Source organism: Thermobia domestica, chromosome 6 (assembly GCF_964235325.1).
Source record: "Thermobia domestica chromosome 6, izTheDome1.hap1.1, whole genome shotgun sequence".
Classification (NCBI taxonomy): domain Eukaryota; kingdom Metazoa; phylum Arthropoda; class Insecta; order Zygentoma; family Lepismatidae; genus Thermobia; species Thermobia domestica.
In genome coordinates this window covers 18,084,133-18,104,860 of record NC_137459.1, presented here as the reverse complement: position 1 = coordinate 18,104,860, position 20,728 = coordinate 18,084,133, and the positions used below count along the sequence as shown (strand labels likewise).

At 34.3% G+C, this 20,728-nt stretch overlaps 1 protein-coding gene across 4 annotated transcripts in view; it reads right to left on the bottom strand.

Moving 5' to 3' along the window:
• The window catches only part of LOC145687860 (uncharacterized), a 103,963-nt gene extending 97,084 nt beyond the window's left edge, over positions 1-6,879 (bottom strand). For 2 of the 4 annotated variants that reach the window (XM_081761351.1, XM_081761352.1), the window contains exon 1: positions 6,699-6,879. In XM_081761351.1, the coding sequence (XP_081617477.1) occupies positions 6,699-6,858 (160 nt within the window). In that variant the 5' untranslated portion in view covers positions 6,859-6,879. Of the gene's footprint in view, positions 1-3,746; positions 3,971-6,606 lie in introns of all 4 variants that reach the window. The other 2 variants (XM_081761353.1, XM_081761354.1) reach the window with 2 other exon arrangements.
• Positions 6,880-20,728: the final 13,849 nt, after the last annotated feature.

The window sequence follows — 20,728 nt, the reverse complement described above, 5'->3', positions numbered from 1 at the left end:
CTTCTAATTTGACATATTTATAAGTTTTTCGTGCAATCCAAGAGGAGGACAGCCATCTTGGAGGGCTGTATATCGAAGGAATTTTTTTTTTCAGCAAAAAGAAAAAATATGGGTCTAATAATATTGCATGTAGATATATATATATATAAAAAAAAAATGAAATCTGAGACTATGATGGCGACCAATTGTGGTTTGCCTGGACGATTTCAAATGGAATCGGTCGCAATCAATAGCTTCCACCTAGTAATTTCTTTCACTCGTTCAGGTTTTGATGCTTGTCCTCGCAGCAACTTAAGTTCCTTTCAATGAAAGAGAAGCAGTTTACTTATTTTTCCGTGAATATCTGCAGGAAAATAGTCTCGTAGCTGCGCGAATGTGAAAGGAGGCTTTGTCATATAAACCTTATAGCACCATTATCTAAGTGTCTGTGCTGGGCGGACAAACTATTAACTGAGAATCAGAACAGTAGAACTACCCCTTACACAGTTTTACTCTAGCAAATATGTGGATTCATGATTGTTCTGAGGTGATATCAAAAGCAAGAAGCAACGAAGATGTCGGACTATGTATTACAAATGTGCAAGTAGAATAAAAACATACGCGATGAGTACCGACACCTTGTCTTCCAGAGAAAAAAACCTTCTCTAACGCAGAAATAGCAAACCAAATTTCAATGTTAATCACAATTTTATTTTTGATACCGTTATTCACAAATCTTCCAGTTAATGTCCACTGTTAGTATGGAAAACTGGAAAACTTCTAGAGTAATAAACAGTGAACGCTACGAGAACATACTCAGCTCAGCGTTTTCCTCTAGTAAAAGCAGCGTAGTGTCTTAAGACGTATATCTCCGCTTTAGTATTCCACCATTTACTTTCTCACTTGGTAACAATTATTTGACTATCATTCCATCTTCGTCCTACTGCAGATTAACAATAACAGTTTGCTAATATAAAATTAAAACGGCCAAAATGATGAAATAATCAGCGGGATAATAAAGAGGAAGAAACAAGAAGAAATTTACGAAATTGATTCCAATTACAGTCACTTAAATCAGCTAGTGATACTTTACAGAATTGTCCGAGATTCCCTGACAGATCATTCAATAACTATTAAACAGATAAATTTACGGACAGTATGAGGAACGTTCTGGAATATTCTCAACCAATCACCCAAATTTCTGAATAATCCATGCACTTCAAAGTTTGTCACTACTGCAGAGCGTTGTTTACGGAGGATAAAAGTAAGATTAATTAAAACATAGAAGAAAGAAGAAAAAAAAAAAAAAAAGGGGAAAACCACTGCAGACACCTTTCCTACAAAGTGTTTTCATTCGCTTGTTAAGTGACGTAATTCACTGTAAAATGCTGTCAGTCAGTGTTCCACTGTCAAACGTTGGTGTTATTATTGTACCTGTACTCCATGTATTTTCTTTTCTTGTAATCACTGTCTCCAAGCTATTACCTAAGAAACCTCTATTGACTGTTTTAAGAAAAAACATACTCGCAAGAAAAACAGCCTCTAGGTGTCACTTTTGGCCCCAAATAAAATTCCTGAATCTATATTATGATGATGTGTTTCATAAGGTATTTCAAAATATCCCAAAACCGCATTTTCTGTTTTCTGCAACCGTAAGAAGTTCTGTGACACGATCTTTTAAATTTATATTACCCTCTCGGCAATCGAATTTTAACTCAGACCTCAGACTTTTTAATTCGGAACCACGTAATAGTATTTTCAATGTATACTGGATAAGGCTGGTGTGGTACTTTCTGGGTATCTAGAAGTGCAGTGTTTGTATTATTTTCATTCAGATTCTTTACCGAGTTATTTGCCCAATACCTTATCTGTAAATAATTATAAATTTCATGTAAACATTACTTCAATCCCTGCGTAATAAAATTTGACAGACTCGCGCAATGCTGATTGTTAACATTTTAATGGATATGTGCACGCATGTAGCAGAAGATATAACCATGGTCAGAAAATACATGACGGAACACTTAAACTAAAATAATAATAGTAAAACAAAGTGACGATCAAACAAGTGCAAATAGTGTATATTTTAGTGTTTGAGGATACTCTGTGGTTTCAAATTTCATTGGTGTCGAAAATGTCATAGGTCCACTTTATTTACGTAGTAGGTACCCTAAAGCTTCAATTAGTAAACATTCGCAAGTAGTTTGTTGTATACTAAGGGGTCACATAACACAGTATAATTATTTTTCGTTGAATTTTTTAAATGTTAAATGGTAACAGGTGTTTGGTTCAATTTGTTTTGGGTTTAGCATCCTTTCAGCAGCGAGCCTATGAGACGTGGACTTACTGCTTAATGTGGAATCCGACCCATGTTAAGTTGCTCAAGAAATCGCACCCGGATCTCCTATGCCGAAGACGCGCACGCTAACTATACAGGCACGCGGAAGCTCGATAATACATGACATGAAATGTGATAACGTAGATTCAATTAATTTTAGTTTTTAGTGTGAATTGTACTGGTTACTTGGAGCTGGCCTTGTCGTATGTATGGCCACTGCACGCGATGTCTGCGAGTTGACCAAATACAACGTCGCAGAAACGTACCATTGGAAATTCGACGAGAGTTTTCTACTTCCAATGAAGCTTTCTTTGGTAGAACACGAAGCTCAACTATTTTAGTTGGATGCGGTAATTGAGTGTTGCTTGAAAGTTGTCCATCAATAATGCTTGCTAGAATCTTCGTATCCCGACAAAAACTTGTCATGTGCTACAAAGCTAAGTATACCAGATATATTTATATGTTTAGAATTTGCTGACGCTGTCTGCTATACAATGTATGATATGAAAATGTCCGAACTATATTTCTCTTAAAAAGTAATCAACAAGAAAAAAACAAAGCTTGCATGAGAAAAAAAAAAAAAAAAAAAAAACGAAACAAGCGCACTAGCAACGATGGGTATGCGATTAAAAGAAGTTTCGTTTCTAACGTTATTGTTAAAATTTCTGTATGAGGGAAGATTCAATATTCTTACGTTACGTGCCTTCGTTCTTCGACGTATAGTGAGAAGAGTAACAAGATACGCTGTTGGTTACCAAGATGTCATGCTATCTTATCCTTGCTATACAATAAGTACCAATAATACATGTGACACAAAGATATGAGATCTCCACATATGCCAGATTCCAATATTAGTACAGGTATTTAAGTTATATGGGGTAACAATGTCACGTGTAATCCGCCCATTGAAAAAAAAAAAAAAATCCTACTCGATGCAGTCGTCAATGTAGAGGATAGAGTAGCACACATCATTTCCTCCCTACTGTCTTGAACCGTGTCTAAGAGTGCGAAGTGCACACTTTGAGCATGCAAGTTTTACGTACACAATTGGAATGCACATTTTGACTTCTGATCCGCACCTTACTGTGTAGTACGTAAAACATTGCTAACTAAAGAATTTCGCGTGCTGGAGAAGAAAAAATTAATAAATAAATAAAATAAAATGCATGCTCCAAGTTTTCAGTGGAATGACGTTCCGGTTATATTCAGAGGAATGAAGATAAAAAATATAGTGCAGATTGACAATATGGGGCTTCAAAAGTTGTATTTGCACGTTACGCACAAAATAAGAGCGGAGCGTAAAAGCAATGATTATATTGATATTGTGCTATGTGCAATATAAATTCATATTAGCAGAAAAGCCACCAAACTACTTGCGATGTTCTATTGTATTTGGCATTATTGCTCGAGTGAATATTTCATAACTTACCGGGAAGAGAGTAACACTGGAAGTTACGGCGCCGATGACACTGATGATGGCACTACCGTATACGCTCCTGTAATGTCCGCACCCCAACTTCAGATCTGTGAACAAACCATTTAAGATTGCATTCAGGCGCAGCTACCGTGATTGGACGGCTTCTGGAGGGGGTACAACGGCAACTGGACGTCTAAGAAGGGCGTCAATCTCGGAAGTTAGTACGTGGATTCTTGCTGCGTGAAAAAGAATATCCAGTGATCTCACTGTTAAAAGTTTTACGGTAACTAGTACATGAAACGCACTTGATGGATCGGAAGACGATCTCCTTTGAGAAGATAAAGTGAACGAAGAAAACACCGATAACGCCTCGGACCTTATCGACGGTCGTCAGATGAGTAAAAGAGCCAAAGGTGCCGAACTACTCGTGTATTACAATTTGTTTCTTTCGAGTGGAAAAAACTGCTTACAAATAATTTTAATATTTTTACATTTACGATTGTGTTGTGTTTCTGACTTTACATCAAGTGCGTGCTGACGTGGTTGAAAATTATGTTCGAGGAGAAAATAAAGGTAAGATTTACATAATTTGTTTAATGATTTTAAATGCCATAAATTTGTTTCAATCAGTGGTCCTCATCTGGTTTTCATTCAATTATTTACCGATATTATGTAGGAAGTTCAAAATGAAATTTACTTAAAAAAAAAAAAAAAAGACAAAATTGAGTGTTTTTTTGAACGAGCCGTGTAATGTCCGCACCTGCATTTTGACACCGAGATTTTAGTAAAAAAAAAAAAAAAAAAAAAAAAAAAAAAAGCGAACATTACGAGTGTGTGTACGATATTTACAAGCAATGTGACTTAAATTCTTAGACCTTAAATGTAACTTAAAAGGAAATTTGGACTGATTTTGTTAAAAGTAATCCAGTGTAATTTCTCGACTACGTACGGATATCAACTGGAGCGGGTATTGTAAAGTTAACCAAAAATATCTTTTTTAAAAATTAGAAAGCGCATAACAGCAACTGAGATAATGAGAGGTTAAGTTCCTTTTAATACACCCCACTATAATATGTGTGTGTTTCACAAGAGTAACGTAAGAGCTAGACCTGATCTTACCAAATACATAAGGAAACCGAACTACCCCTAATTCTAGCAGCTTCCATTAGGAGAAAATAACGCATGTTTTTAATCATGACATTAGTACTCGTTTTTTGTGAGCACGTAGCAGATTCAAACCCACGTAGGAGCACGCAGTAGATTCAAACCCACGTAGGGGCACGTAATCTTCGACAAAAACAAGAGCTGTAATTTGCCCCGTCCTTCATAGCCCAGACATACTTCAAGTGTGTATATATATATATATATATATATATATATATATATATATAACATCAAGTGCAACTTTTTACTTCCTAAACCAGAAAGCAATGCAAGGTTATAAAATAACCCCGAAAGTTAGTTAATAGATCTGAAAATACCGTGTCCATGGGTTTTCTTGGTGCCCTCCCACTTTTTTCATTCATTTCTAATTATCACCGCCTCCTTTTGCCTAGCCGGCATAAACGTGGGACGTAAAACTGACAAAGTTTCATTTCAATAGATCTGAAAATTTACTACTAAACCTTCAAAAATAATAATAACAATCCAAAGTTTGTGCCCTGGAGACAATTTCCGGAAGTTTACTGCCTACCACACACCGTCGGTACCCTACCAGTAATTTCACATCAACGCCCGTCTAACCCGCCGATGCCCTAATTCTTTTTGCTACTACCAGCAATATGTTACTCAGGCTCCCACACTCGTAGTGGCATATGACGAAGTGCTCTAACGCAAACATGCTTTACTAAAACTATTAATATGCTAACAGAACTAAGTTCAAGGTAGAAGAAGTAAACTTTATGCAAAAGGCAATATATTTATACTCAATACGTGGTGATCCCTTCAGTAATTAATTTACTAAAGAAATGGGTTGAAGTATATTCTGTGGAAATAAGGAAAGCGAAATGCTGTAGAAACTGTATGTACTTACCGAAAGCGCACATAAGGGATACGAATACAATGATACAAGGGTTATAGTTAAGGAGCCGTACTTCCCATTTAGGGAAGGACGAGAAACTCCATACTTTCAGGAATTATTCATTGACTATCTAGGATGTTAAAAAGTAGGTAATAGACTGAGTTCTTGCCCTTGTACTTAGGGTGTTTAAATAGTGCAACAGTAAGATGTATCCTCGTGCACGGGAGATGAGAAGTAGCTGTTCTTAACTATTACCGATACAAGTACATAGCCCTAACGTTAACAGAAATCAGCAAAGCTAACATTTTTCCTTTAAAAAGCCGGTCCCCTTCAACTAAACTTTGGTCCCCAATCCTTTAAAGCTACTGCTATCACGAAGCCTCTTAAATTAATTTCTACGTATACCCGAACCACAACACATTCTCTTAGTGTAGACTGTAATTTTTCCGCATTTTACTTATCACACTTAATTTCAACGATTTTTTAATGGACCCTTAGGTATACAAAATACTAAATGTAATCCTACTTTACGAGGTAGATATTACCTCAAATTGCTCTTATGAACATGTGTTATACCTCAAAAAGTGATATGATGGCATTTACAGCATCCATTGTAATCGAATCTTACTTTGTTGCAACGATTTACCATTCTACATTGTTATACATATCAAAAAAACATAGCTGAAATACAGATAATGTTTTTCACTTGGAGGCCGCCATATTGGAAAAATACATAGAGAGTAATAAACAAATAAACTAAATTATCATATATATTTTTAAGCATTCGTAAAAGTTCAAAAGACACTCCACACCATACTGACACATATAGCATGAAATTACTATTGGATTTACCTTATTACATATGTAAATCTATGTGATAACTATTTGAAAACAAAACTGGCCATTTCAAGAGAAGCGTAATGACCATCACAGAAAATGCTTACTTGTATTGTAAACATGCAATTCTTTGAAGATGGCTTCATTACCACCGCCAAATATCACCATTAAATCTTTGATTGCTACAGCACGGTGACCATGACGAGGTCTCGGCTGTGGGCCTGCCGAATTTAAAATTCGATTCCACTTCAGCACGTGAGTCTCCATGATAGATCCTCTTCTGCTGCTTCAAGGTATACCCAGAATGCTTTGCATGAACGAGTTACAAGTCTAGGAATGAAAATTTACGCGTACAAATTACTAACATTAATCGAACAATTTATAGTATATTGTAAATAATAAAACATTCGCGAAGGTTTTAAGAGCAATGACTGTTTTATAATAAATTATCAATAAAAACTGTGAATCTTACAAAATATGACATTGAAAAATTGTAGATCGTTTCCGAGAGTAACAATCAACAAAGGCGGCCATTTTTTTCTTACTGCTGCTACGAATATATATTTACAGTAAGGTTTTAAATACAAAGATGAGAAATTGTATATTCGACTAATATATTTTATTAAACATTTTGAAAGAAGCAGGAAAAATCATAACATAAAAAATTCATGCGTTTGTAAGTTGCATGATTAAGCGTTAACAGAAACAATGAAAAAACAGAAAACGTTGCATTTTGTAAGACCCAGTGGCGGAACCATGGTGGAGTGGCAAGGCAATTTCTCCTTCCCCTACAACAGGGGTGCCCACAAGGGGGGGCTATGACGCAAACTGCGTCATTGAAATATTTGGGGGGGTTAAAATCTATATAAATATGTTTGATGAGGGGGGGTAAAATTAATCGAAAAGAAGATTTTTTTCATGGAAGAACACCTACGGATAGACAATTGGGGGGGTGCGTCATACACATAAGGGGGGGTGGGCACCACTGCCTACAAATTAAGTTATTTGTAGATACAGCATTAATTCATTAGGGAATACAAACAGGGACCCCGTTAAGTAACGGTTTGAGTCAACGCAAACTGAATATCTGCATTTTAGTGTGCAATAATAGGCATAGTAGTTTTGCGTTGCGTAAAGTTTTATATGTTTTGCGTTGCTTTAAGCTCATTAATTTTTGCTAAAGCTGGTTCGGAATAAGATTCACTCTTCCAACCTTATTTGGCTTATGTCACAGAAAGAATAAGCAATGAAATAACGACCAGAACGTAAGGTCCATAATTCATTTCCTCAAAATAAAAGCAATTTTGAGCACTCCTTACCGAAAATGTCACAGAATCAAAGATATTGGGTCGATTAGTCAATGGAATTGTGAGCAGCGAAGTAAAGCGAGACCTAGTTTCTACTGGGATCTGAACCATTCTAAAGATTTGAACTATTTCCCACCAGGAATTGATCACATAACATTGCGCATAAAAGGCATGCACTCCAGACGCTACACAGAGAGAAGGGCTTGAATTTAGGAGTTGAGCGAAGAATGACTCTTTATAATTTTCATTATTCTTGCCGTATTCCTTTTTGAGGGTGGGCTTAGTCAGTGTTTCTTTCAGAAACAATGTTCCGGGGGGGCACTGCTGATACTATTCTATTTATTATTATATTATAGACGTAATACTTCGATCTGCCCCGGGGGGCAGTGCCCCCCAAAGAAACAGGTCTGGAAGAAACAAGGGCTCAGTCAGCATGTATCATGATGTGCGAATGTAATGCACTACCTATCATTTTGTGCTGTATAAAATCGGACTTCATTATTGTTATAAGTGTTCCTATAATTCTAACGTGGTCTTAAGGGTTACAATTAAGAAATACTTAATACCTTTCAAAACAGGTAAAGACCAATTGAGGGGGTGAGCGCAACAGTGGTCTAACCCACATTTTTTTAAAAAATAGAGAAAAATCAAGTTAAAGTGAAACACATGTGCTTTTTGTACTATTTCTGAAGCTTTCACTTGTAGTTACATTATGTACTGTTAGGAAAATCGGTGTGGATGATCCAAATTATTTTCCTAATTGCATGTGAGGTGAATGATTTCTTTACGTAGTACATGTATCACTTGATATTTTTATTTTTATTATATTGCTGCGTAAACGTATATGTAACGTCATTTTTATCATGGTCCCTGTAGAAGAAGGAGAATAATGTTCCCTACTGCACCTGTAGAAGATATAATGGTTCCTATAGAAGAAGAAAAATAACCCTGTAGAAGAAAGAATGATCCCTGTTGAAGAAGAAAAATGACCCCTATTTCCATTGTAGGATTTTTATTATCACGTAATATTATTTATTGAATCGTATACATAGCCTACCCTGTAGAGCAGCCATGCTGGGAGCGCATGAAATTAATGTTGAAACCAGAAGTTTTTATTTTATATTCAGGGGCGTCAATTAGGAGGGGGCAGTTGCCTCCCCAAGAGTTTGAGGAATACATATACTTTACTAGATTGTGTACTAATATGCTGGTACAAAACGTGAAATTCTTATGTAAGTGGTGCTCTTGGCCCCCCTCAAGCAAAGTGTGAAATGACGCTCCTCTTTATATTATCGTTAGAAATTGATTGTGACGTAATATTTATTGGATTGTCTGCGTAGCATATTCCGTAGAGCAGTTATGCTCTGATCGCATAAAATTAATTGGGAGGGAATAAACTTTATTCACTTGAGTAGAGATCAGGCACTCTGGATGAAATTTGATCCCTCCCGTTCCTAGAATCTGAAGGCAAGTTTCAACAGGCCTTTAGTTGTTATGAGTAGGTTGTTATGCTCACTACGAGCGCAATTCCCCCTCTACTCCCTAACTGCCAAAAAATTACAAACCCGCCACTGACCATAGTACTTTAACAAAGTCACATGGCGCAAAGTATTCCCATAACTACAATGTTAAAGTGAGACTGAATATGCTTTTATGACATTTAAATCATAAAAACTTACATCTAAAACTTATAACTTATAGGGCTGTCTTTGATTGAAAAAATAGCTTCTGTTTGATCGAAATTGGTTCAGAAATAGCTGAATTATAAGAAGATAAAGTTTAGTGTGTCGCATAGGCTTTTATGACATTTAAAATCATAAATAAATTTTCAAAGTAAAAAGCAGCAAAACCTGTGCACAGGTGGACCTTACGCCTTTCTCTTATTTGTTTGTTTGGTTTGCTTTTGGCTGCCTCTCAGGCTCCTTTTTCTGTTTGTTTCTCTTTCTGCTGCTGCTTCTGTTGTGCCTCCGTTTCTCTTTCTGCTGCTGCTTCTGCTGCTGCTTCTCTTGTGCCTTCGTTTTCTTTTCCCGACTAGCGCTAGTCTCCATTCACGTCAACTCAATCTGATTTGCTTGGCTTATAGATGAGAGAGTGAAAATCCTTCTTCTGACTTGGAGGCGACTCGAACCTGCGACGGCCACGCCGATAACGACTCATAGCTGGCCAGACCATGAGCGAGCACACTCGGCTAACATGTACTCAAAGAAATCAAGTGAAAATTAGTCCTTATATATGAACAAATACTTCTACAAGCAACGCCATCTATTAGCAAAGTGATAAACTACACGATATACAGCACTATCTACTGAGTAACTGAGTAACTTCTTAGAATGTCCACCTAGCTAGCAAATATAACTAAAACATCAATGTTCAAAAAAAGAAAAAATGTCAGTGTTGCCAACTCACTTGCCCAATATTATAGTGTTTACCCAAAATATTTTTAATAGGGTAGTCTTACGTCCCCATAGTTATAATGTGCTAACTCATCAAATAAAAAAGTTGGCAAATTTCTGAAAAAAATTATAAGTTGTATACACTGCAAAAATAAAAATTCAGATATTTGAAAAATAAAAAATACAAGCATAATCTTCACAAAATTCTAAGAATTTTTTAAAGAATAACATTTTCCCGAAAACTCAAAAATAAACCCGTGAAAAATTCCCGAAATTTTGAACTTGCTGTAACTTCGTCAAATATTAATCGATTTTCAAAATTCAAACGGCAATCAATAGACAAATAAATTTCCTATCTATCGAATGTCTTATAAATTGCATAACTCTAAGGATATAATTACAAAAAACTCAAATAAATCTCTTATTTATACATGTATCTTTAAAATTTAAATGACATTCAAAAGTACTGCTTCTCCTTATGCATTGTGTATGTTTAAAGATCTCAGTTTTATGGCTTTATAACCATAAAACACTTAGAACATACTTAAAATTACAAGTTCGGACACTGATAATGGAATCTTCTGTTAACTTCGTTCTCTATAGGAAACAATGACTTCTTAAACTCTGTCCACTGATCGTAATTCAAGCTGAATAGACAGCCGTTAATATCAAAAATCACTTGAACTTCGGTTTGCACATTTTTCACAATTACATTAAAGTTATTAGTAAGAATGAACTTTTTTTGGGAATCCATTTCTAAACACTCCATTTTTTGGTTCTGACAACATATTTTTGTTCATTTTTGTTCATTTTTTGGATTTACATACAGAACTCAACAGTTGGATAGTTACCTTTTAGACCAGTGTATTTGATTTTTATTCCATCTTTAACGATCTCATCAATCATTTTATCTGTTAAGTGTTTTGTAAATCTAGGTGGAAGAAAAACCTTGAACTTCTCACATTCGGCTAATATGCTCTTCCCAAACTTAGTTTTAATCTTTTCCATTTTTACAATTTTATATTCCGTATTTAATTCTAATTCTCTTAATCCAATAACCTGTTTTTGTTCAATACTTCCAAGGTTGTTTAAAAAATCAACGTGTTTTGCCATCGTATTTATTATATAGAAAATCAATGAACACTTTTCAATTTTTATCTTCACCAGAAAATATTTAATCATTTTCGTCAATTTCGTTTGATGGAAAAACCTCCATAAAACAATCGTTGATCAAAACAGTTTGAGGGTGACCAACTGATAAAGGGCCAGTGATACTGGCTCTTAGATCCTTGAATTGTTTTTGATATTTTGTTAACTATCTAAAACTCTTCTACTACTTTCTCATTCTTAGGATCATATGTAAAGTTCTTTCGCCCAATTAAAATCGCATAACATATAGTATCAGCAGCCACAGCTTCTGCAAAGTTTACAACAATCTTTATGTTTGTTCTCTCATTTACCGATACATTCTTCCTCTTACTACAATTAATCACATACATTGGTCTGTTATCTATAAACTCTTTAGGGTCATAGTACATTTCGGTGTTGCCACACGTTATTCTCTTAAACGCAGTATAATCTTCATACATCTTGAAATAATCCTTGTTAGCAATATCTAAGTTTCTTGATTCTTTTGGAAATACCTCATTCCTCCCATTCTTAAGATAGATGTTCTTTACCTTACAATGATCAAACTTACTTGCATCTACTGTTTGTTTGCCACTTCTATCAGTTTGGAACATTACAACTACGAAATCAGGCATATCAAATTGTCTAGAATTAAATTGAGTAGTAACATCAAACTCCAAGAAAGAACCTACAACAGTCTTTTGAACACATTGATAAGTATGGAATGAAAACATGATTTTTGGTTCTTTAAGAATATTCAACTTTAACTTGTTTTCATAATTAGATTCGTATTCAACAATAGGCATTCTTATCTCCATACTTTTTATTGTTATTTTTCCATCATGAGCAGTTGCTCCTGATCCAGTCCATTTGTACAAAACATCGTTATTGTTGTTAGCTTTTGTAAATGTTATTCTCAATCCACCTTTCCACATAACCTCTTTATAATCACTTAAGAAGCCTGGAATTAATCTTAATGGGTACAAAACGCTAAAGTCCTTTCTTAGACCAAGTTTATCATCTGTTTCAAATCCTGCTTGTTTTAGATATTCAACTTCTGGCTTGGAAATCTTTAATGTTCCGACAGCTGTAGATGTTATTCCTGGTAGTTCGATCTTATCTATAACAACACCATGCTTTCTAACCTCAATTTGAGAAAAGAAGAATGGGAAGAAGTTATCTACAAGTTTTATAGTATCATTTGCACCAAATGTTCCTCCAGCTGATGCACCAACAACTTCAAAAGTCATATGACAATCTGCTTTGTGTGGATGTACGAACCCTTCACCCACGTCGAAATCGAACTCAATATCTTTGTTAGCTTCATTCAAATTATTAAATGTTCTTGTGTTAGCTTTAAAACTCTGTAACTCATAACTCTCAACACTATCCATTTATTATAAAGAAAATCTTGAAACAACACTTTTATGGGGCGTATCCATAAAAGAATCATACATAATAACAATTAAAAACTTATAATCCCCATCCCAACTTAACCTTAGCATTCATAGCAGTACCAACCCCAAAAGCAGCTAATCGTTCACCAATTGATGCGTCACTACTAAATGCTCTCTTCCATGCTTTAGTTTCTAGTTCCTTATCTGCAATATGTCTCGACTCTGTATCTTTATTGTCTCTGTAGTATATATCGTGTTCTTTACAAGCCTCATCTAATGGGTTAATACCTTCATCACCTCTCTCTAACCTTTCTTGAAGCTTAGTCCCAGGCCCGCAAAATCTGAAACCTGGAATATGTAATTCAAATGGGAGTTTATTAATCAAATCATTTACTAATCCTTTTCCAAGCTTCTCATCATTCCAGAATCGTGGTGGTAACGTATTTAAGATCTTAATCAAATAACCTATACCTTTTGGATCATTAGGAATAAATTGTGAAAGCTTATTATTAATCATACTCACTATACCTACTTTCTCATTGTAAAAGTTATGATTACCAGCCTTTTCTTCTCCATCTATAACTATTAGCCGATCAATTAACTTTCTCACATCATCCATCCATATATATTCTTTAGGTATCTCTGTATATTGTTTAATTCCTTCACCAGTCCTTTTAGGTGTCGTGTTCTTTTTAGGAGTTGGAGGTAAAGTTGGTTTAATATAATTATCCCAAATAGGCTTGATAATATTAATGTACTTTGAACCTCTACTAGATGCTACCTTTTTATCTCGATTATATTTTTGGAAGGCGGCATCTGAGTCTATAATTATTTCCTTGTACTGTTCAAAATCATCATCATCATAATCTTCAATGGTTTTACTAGTATTCGTCGTTAACAATTCCCATAGACCTTCTGTTCCTTTATAAGTTTTACCATTAATTATCAAATCATCACCATTCACTTTAACTTCCAAATTTCCTATCTTGTTTATTATTTTTCCATCTTCTTCTACAGTTCTTATTCCAAACACAGTATCATTTCTTTTACTATAATATTTCGTTGCAATCTTACCAAATGACTGTGCTGTTGTTAAAGGTTCTACTCCTTCCACTTTGTCTTTAATTTGTTTCCTCATTTGTTTTATTTTTCCCGTTATAGGCGTATCACTACTGCTTGGAGAACTATCATAAGTTATCTTTTTAGGTGTTTCTAGTAGACTGGGATCTATTGAAGCCGTCTTATGTGCAACTGGAACAAGTTCAGTTATTAGATTTTTATTTTGTTCTGCTACTTCTTTGATCTCACTCCCTAAGTTTTGAATAGCATCAATTACAGGTTGCTCTTGTGTCTTAAATTTATCGTATATACCTGCTCTTTCTTTCTTCCAAGATTTGAAGCCCTTTATCAAGAACTCCTTCAACTTAATATTCTTATCAATTTCTTTCTCATCCATTTATTGTATAGCAAACGAACGAACGTCAATAATCGTCAAAGAACGTCAATAAACGTCAAAGAACGTCAAACGTTAAAACGTCAAACGTCAATAAACATCAAACGTTCAAGAAGTGTTTTATCTTGTTCCTATACTTACCATTGTTTACCTTCCTTGTCATATCAATTACTATGAAACCATAATCTTCTTGCCAACATTTTGAACACATCTCTTTAAATTTATCATAAGACATATCTCCTCCAACAAACTCATTATACACATGTTTAAGATTAGTATCATCTTGTCTGAATATGCATAGGAAGTTAACGTTATCTCTTATAAGCTGTTTAGGTACTTTTGAATATGTTTGTGCGAGATAGAAACAGTCTAAATGTCTATGCCTACCTCTTGTAAAGTAATTTCTAACAGTATCTTGATTCTCCAAAATGTAATCGTCAAACACAACAACAGAATATTTTTCACATTCATCAATAGGCACAATAGAATCATTACCGCTTAAGAACGTTGCTATTTGCTTCTTAAACTTTAGTTCTGCCTTTTCAAATCGATCTTTTAACTGCTCATACTTCGGTTGATTCATGCTTTTAGAATATATGTAGAAGTAATTATTGTTTAACCAACCTGGCTGTAATAAGAAGTTAAAGAGCAAAAACGTTTTACCAGACCCCGACGAACCTACGATAAGACATCGAACATCATCAGGTATAAGCTCTCCATTTCTTTTCTTAGCTGTTGTTTCTTTTATCATCTCTTTTACATCCCAATTAATAGTTTTCTTACTCATTTATTATAGAGAAAATCAGGGGTCCACCAGCACTGGACCCCTTTCAAACAGTTTGAGGATGAACTGTAGGGCGAGCGTTTTGCTCACCCTTAAGAACATTTTGAACATTCAAATACAGCGGGACACCTTTTATGATCTTATATCTTTAAGTTGTTCTCTGATCTTAAGCAACGTATCTTTCATATATTCGCCATCCATTTCGCCATTTAATGTTATTATCATCTCCAACTGTTCTTTAAATGAGTTAATACAAGTGACAATGGTTTTATATTCGTCTTTTCTTTTGCTTATGTTTAACTTCGAAGACAAACCTGTTATTATAGCACTTCCAGTTGCAAGAGACGTTGTTAATATCGAGTAAATTGTTACAGGTATAAAAATATTAATAAACCCAGTTGTCGCAGAAAGTATAACCGACAACGTGATCAAAGTGTAGTATGCATATTTAACAATTCGTAGTTTTCTCTTTTTCTTCTTTAAACTGTATTCTAACTTTCGAATGACATCTTCTATTAACTTGATTACTTTCTCTCTCGGAATATCTCTAGGTAAATCAAACTCATTCATTTATTATATAATAAATGGCTAAGGTATTTAAGCTAACGAGTGATACTTCTGTTTTAAAGAAGAAACTCCATTACGAATTAGACAACAAGAGCAGCTATTTAAGTATAGGACTAGTTGGGTTTTACAGTACATATCTGACACCAAACATAATAACACAAAAAAACAGTTTCTCATATGGTGATAGACAAGTTTTTATACCAGAAGGGCAATACAGCTTAAACAGTCTTAATGAATATTTAAAATCTCAATCCATCAACATAACATTATCAGAAGATCATTTAAGAAATAGAGTTAAAATTGAAACTGATAGTAATGATGTTACAATTGGGAGTATAGGCACTGTCCTCGGGTTTAATGTTTTTGAAGTTTTAGAAAAGAACAAAACACATATTGGAAGTAAGTTGCCAAAGTTTCATCCGTTTGATACTATAAATGTTCACTGTAATATAGCAGATGGCATGTTTGTTAAAGATACAGAATACACACATAGAGAAACAGGAATTATAGCATCATTCAAAACAGATGCTGCGTTCAAACATAGTATTATTTACGAGCCTACTTATCAATTATTTTTCCCTATATCCAAAGACAAGGTTGACAATTTTGAGATAAGGATAACAGATGAGAATGATTCCCTAATTGATTTTGGTGGAGCAACAACAACTGTTCTTTTGCAAACCAAGATTTTCTCTTAGATAAATAGAGAAGATGTGCTCCATTAAAGGTTATATGTTTAGTGTTCCTTATAACGAACTAAAGGATTTAAATATTGATCATGTATTAACAAAGAAACAACTTAACGATAAAGCCAAGAAAATTAAAGAAGGTAAAGGAATGGATTTAACTTTAACTACTGCACAAATGAAAAAGATTAAGAAAGAGCATATTGGCGGTTTTATCTTTACAACTCCAGCCATTCTAGCAGCTTTAGGAGCAGTTGGCTCATTAGCAGGTGGTGCAGCAGCGATTACTAAAACTATACTTGATGCTAAGAAGAATAAACAAGAACTTGAAGAACAAAAAAGACACAATATCGCTATGGAAGAAAAGCAAGGGGCAGGTAAACCAAAGAAGTCAAAAAACTAAAACCATTGACCAACTTCGATATAGAGAGGTTGGTTAAAGAATTAAAGATAAAACGATTTAGAGGTGTATTTATGAGTGATGAACTTCCACAAAAACCTTATGTAAATGAGTGTGGTGTAGTTAACCTTGATAAATCAGAAAACATTGGTACTCATTGGATATGCTATTGGAAAGATAACAACATAAAGTACGTGTTCGATTCTTATGGTGGTGTTCCTCCTAAACAACTGGTACAATATCTTGGTACCGAAAACTTACTTTACAATGACGAACGAATACAAGACTTTAACTCAGTTATATGTGGTCATCTTTGTGTTAAGGTCTTAAATCTTCTAAATCAAGGACATTCTTTTAGCGACGTTATGTATATGATTAAAAATGATTAAGTGCTTTTATGGTTTGTATCCATAAAAGTTTTGCTTTAAGATAAATATGGAAGGTATACACAATAGATTTTTAGATTATTTTGAGAAGCATGAGGATGAACTAGATGCACTAGATAGATATAATTTTTATCAGTATTTTCAGGATGTTAGCGAGATAGACTTAAAAGATAAAGACAACGTATATAATGTTATCGATTTATGGAAAAGGTTAATACCAAAAGTTTTGTACACGGAAGAAGAGTTGGAAAAGTTACGTCCAATAATTACCTTAAAGGACTTGTTGTCGAGTTATAGCTCTAGACCATTACAATGCAGTTATTGTGGTAGTAAGTCATTAACAAAAGGTATGAGTAGTTACATTTGTGACGATTGTTCTGTAGAGAGTGGTTGGGTTTACAGTACTTGTGAAGAAACGAAAGCTGCTTGCGTACGAAAACCATGGTATGATACTATAAAAAGATTTAAGTTACAGCTATCTCGTTTGCAAGCTTTACAGGATAGAATTATTCCCGAAGAGGTGCTCAAGATGTTAAATGATGAACTTAGAGATATACCAAGAGATTTAATATCAACAAAAGATGTTCTAAAAGTACTAAAGAAAAACAAATACACGAAATATTATGACGATGTCTATTTAATACACTATCACCTTACCGATCAAAAACCATTAAAATTACAACATATGGAGAAAGCACTTATAGACGACTTCGAAAACTTACACGAGGTCTTTAGGGAGCTGTATCCGAAAAGAGCATTGTTTATTAACTTGAAATGTGTATTGCACTATCTGTTGAGAAAGCATGATGTTCATGTTGATATTGATTTTAAACGCTCACCTAGACAAGTAGAGATGTTAAAGAAATGTTTTGAAAAACTAGGATGGGCATTTTCTGTATAATAAATGAGTATGGACATATTTGGTAATGTTAAAGATAGAAAAGGTGATGTTGATATTCGTGAAGAAAAATTAAAATTGTTGGAGAATTTAAATGATGTTGTTAGCGTAAGTCAACTTAGATCAATAGAAGCCCAATTAGAGAACGATAGAAAACGATTTGAAGATGCATTAGAAACGTTACAAGACACATACATAAAGAAAGAAGATTTTCAAAAGATTAGAATGGATACTACTAAACTGGTTATGCAGAAAGAAACCATGCCTCTACTATATCGATTAAGAGCTAAAAACGTTAAGGAGGCAATCTTTAGAATATTTAATCTCTCTAACGGTTTCAAATTTCTCTATAATGGGAAAATAATGCACATGGACTTAAGTTTGGATAAATACTTTCTAGATATATATTTGGGTGATACTTTGGTTAAAGAGATACCTTTTGACTTTAAGAAGAACGATATAATTACGATTAAACCAAATAAAAATTCTGCTATGGAAGAAGGACAATTATTGTTTGTTGTAATGTACATAGAGAGAGAGCTTTCCTAAAGACGTTTGCTATATAATAAATATGGATATCTTTGGTAATGTTAAAATGACATCAGAGTTAGATAATACAGTTGTGAGAAAGGATATTGCTATGTTGAAAGAAGAGCTTAACTTCATCAAACGGAGTTATGTTATAGAGCTTCATAGTCGATTGATATCAGAAAATGTTGAAACTCCGTTCTTTTTAATACATAATGTCTCTATCACATACAAATTTCTTTATAAAGGTAGGTTAATGCATATAGAGTCATCTTACAATACGTATTATATAGATATATATTTAAATGATTCTCTAGTTGAAACTTTTACATTGCACTTTAATACAAATGATAATTTGGCAATTAGACTATCTAAAGATTCTGATCTGAAACATGGTAAATTACTATTGCTTCTTATGCATGTAGAAAGAGAAGACGAAGATAGTGATGATGATGGTGAGAATGTTGATAGCATAATATTAAACAGCGATAGTTATTGATTTTCTATATAATAAACAGGATGTATTGTGTTAAGTGCAAGAAATCGACAGATACGAAGAAAGATACTATTAGAATTGAACAAACAAAGAATGGAAGATATCTAAAGAAAGGTATTTGTTCTGTATGTGGTGTTACTAAAACCCAATTCGTTAAAAAGCCTGATTGACTAGAAGAAGGTAAAGGTGTTAGAGAAGACATTGTAGAAGAAATTCACAAACCATCTAGAAAAAACTTTGACAGATTAAGCGTAGTTATAAAAGGTATCGATGATCTTTGGCAGGCTGATCTTGTAGAAATGGATAGCGGAGTATTAAAAGGCGTTTCCAAAATCAATAAAGGTTATAAGTATTTGCTAACGATTATAGATGTGTTCTCGAAATATGCGTTTGCTGTTCCTGTTAAAGATAAGAGTGGGAAGAATGTTACAGAAGCATTCGAATCCATATTAAGAACGAGAAAACCTAGCAACTTACAAACTGATCAAGATAAAGAGTTTTACAATAAAGAGTTTAAGAAGTTGATGGAGGAAAATAAGATTAATCACTACTCAACCTATAGTGGTAAGAAAGCTTCTGTTGTTGAGAGATTTAATCGAACACTTAAGCAGAACATGTGGAAAAGGTTCACGACACAAGGGAACTATAAATGGATAGAGATATTACCAACACTAGTTAAAGGGTATAATCATCAAATTCATAGAACAATTGGTTTAAAACCTATAGAAGTTAATAAGAAGAATGAGCAAACAATATTGGAGAAAGTGTATCAAAAAGAATATAAGCGTGTTAAGCCCAAATACAAGTTAGGTGATCATGTTCGTATAAGTAAGTCGAAAGGGTTATTTGAGAAAGGATATACACCTAATTGGTCAACAGAAGTATTTGTTATTAGCGAAGTTATTCCATCTAATCTGCCTACATATAGAATTAAAGATTTAGAAGAAGAGGATGTGCAAGGTAGATTTTACGAACCAGAACTATTAAAGACGAAACATAAGGATGAATACTTGGTAGAAAAGGTGTTGAGAAAGAAAGGTGATAAAGTATATGTCAAATGGCTAGGGTTTGATGATTCGCATAATAGTTGGATAGATAAGAGTAATGTTGTAGTGTAAATATAGATGTTTGTCTTTTATGGTTATTATGCCATAAAAGGTTGGTTTAAATGAGATAAGGGGGTAACGAAACGATACCCCCATAACATATATTTCTAGCGCTCGTATTCGAGCTGTGGAAATTATCAAAAAATTAGCAACACAACAAACTTCGAAGTGGCCGGGAAGCTGGCCACTTCAGAAACTCATCTTACACAGTAACGAAACGTTACTCTCATAGCATATATTTCCAGGGCCGGTATTCCGGCTGTGGAAATTATCAAAAAATAAGCGAGGGGTCGCTCCAAGACAAAGTTACATACAAACAAATCAAGGTCCCGTTTTCCAGGACATTGTCAAGTGTACATCCTCATACAATCTTCATCAATACGTTGAGTTTTGCTGGCTTGGATGTAAGCCAGCTAATTTTTGAATTGATAAGATAATACTATAATGAAAAAACCGGTAGCCGGAATCCCGTCGGGCGCTCTACATATCAAATAGGCCCTAATACACGCGTTTAACGAAGAAATACAAACTTCCGAACGGAAGATTTTCCGGTTGCAAAATACACCATCATGACACAAAACAAAACATCAGAAGACAAGCGGTCTAGA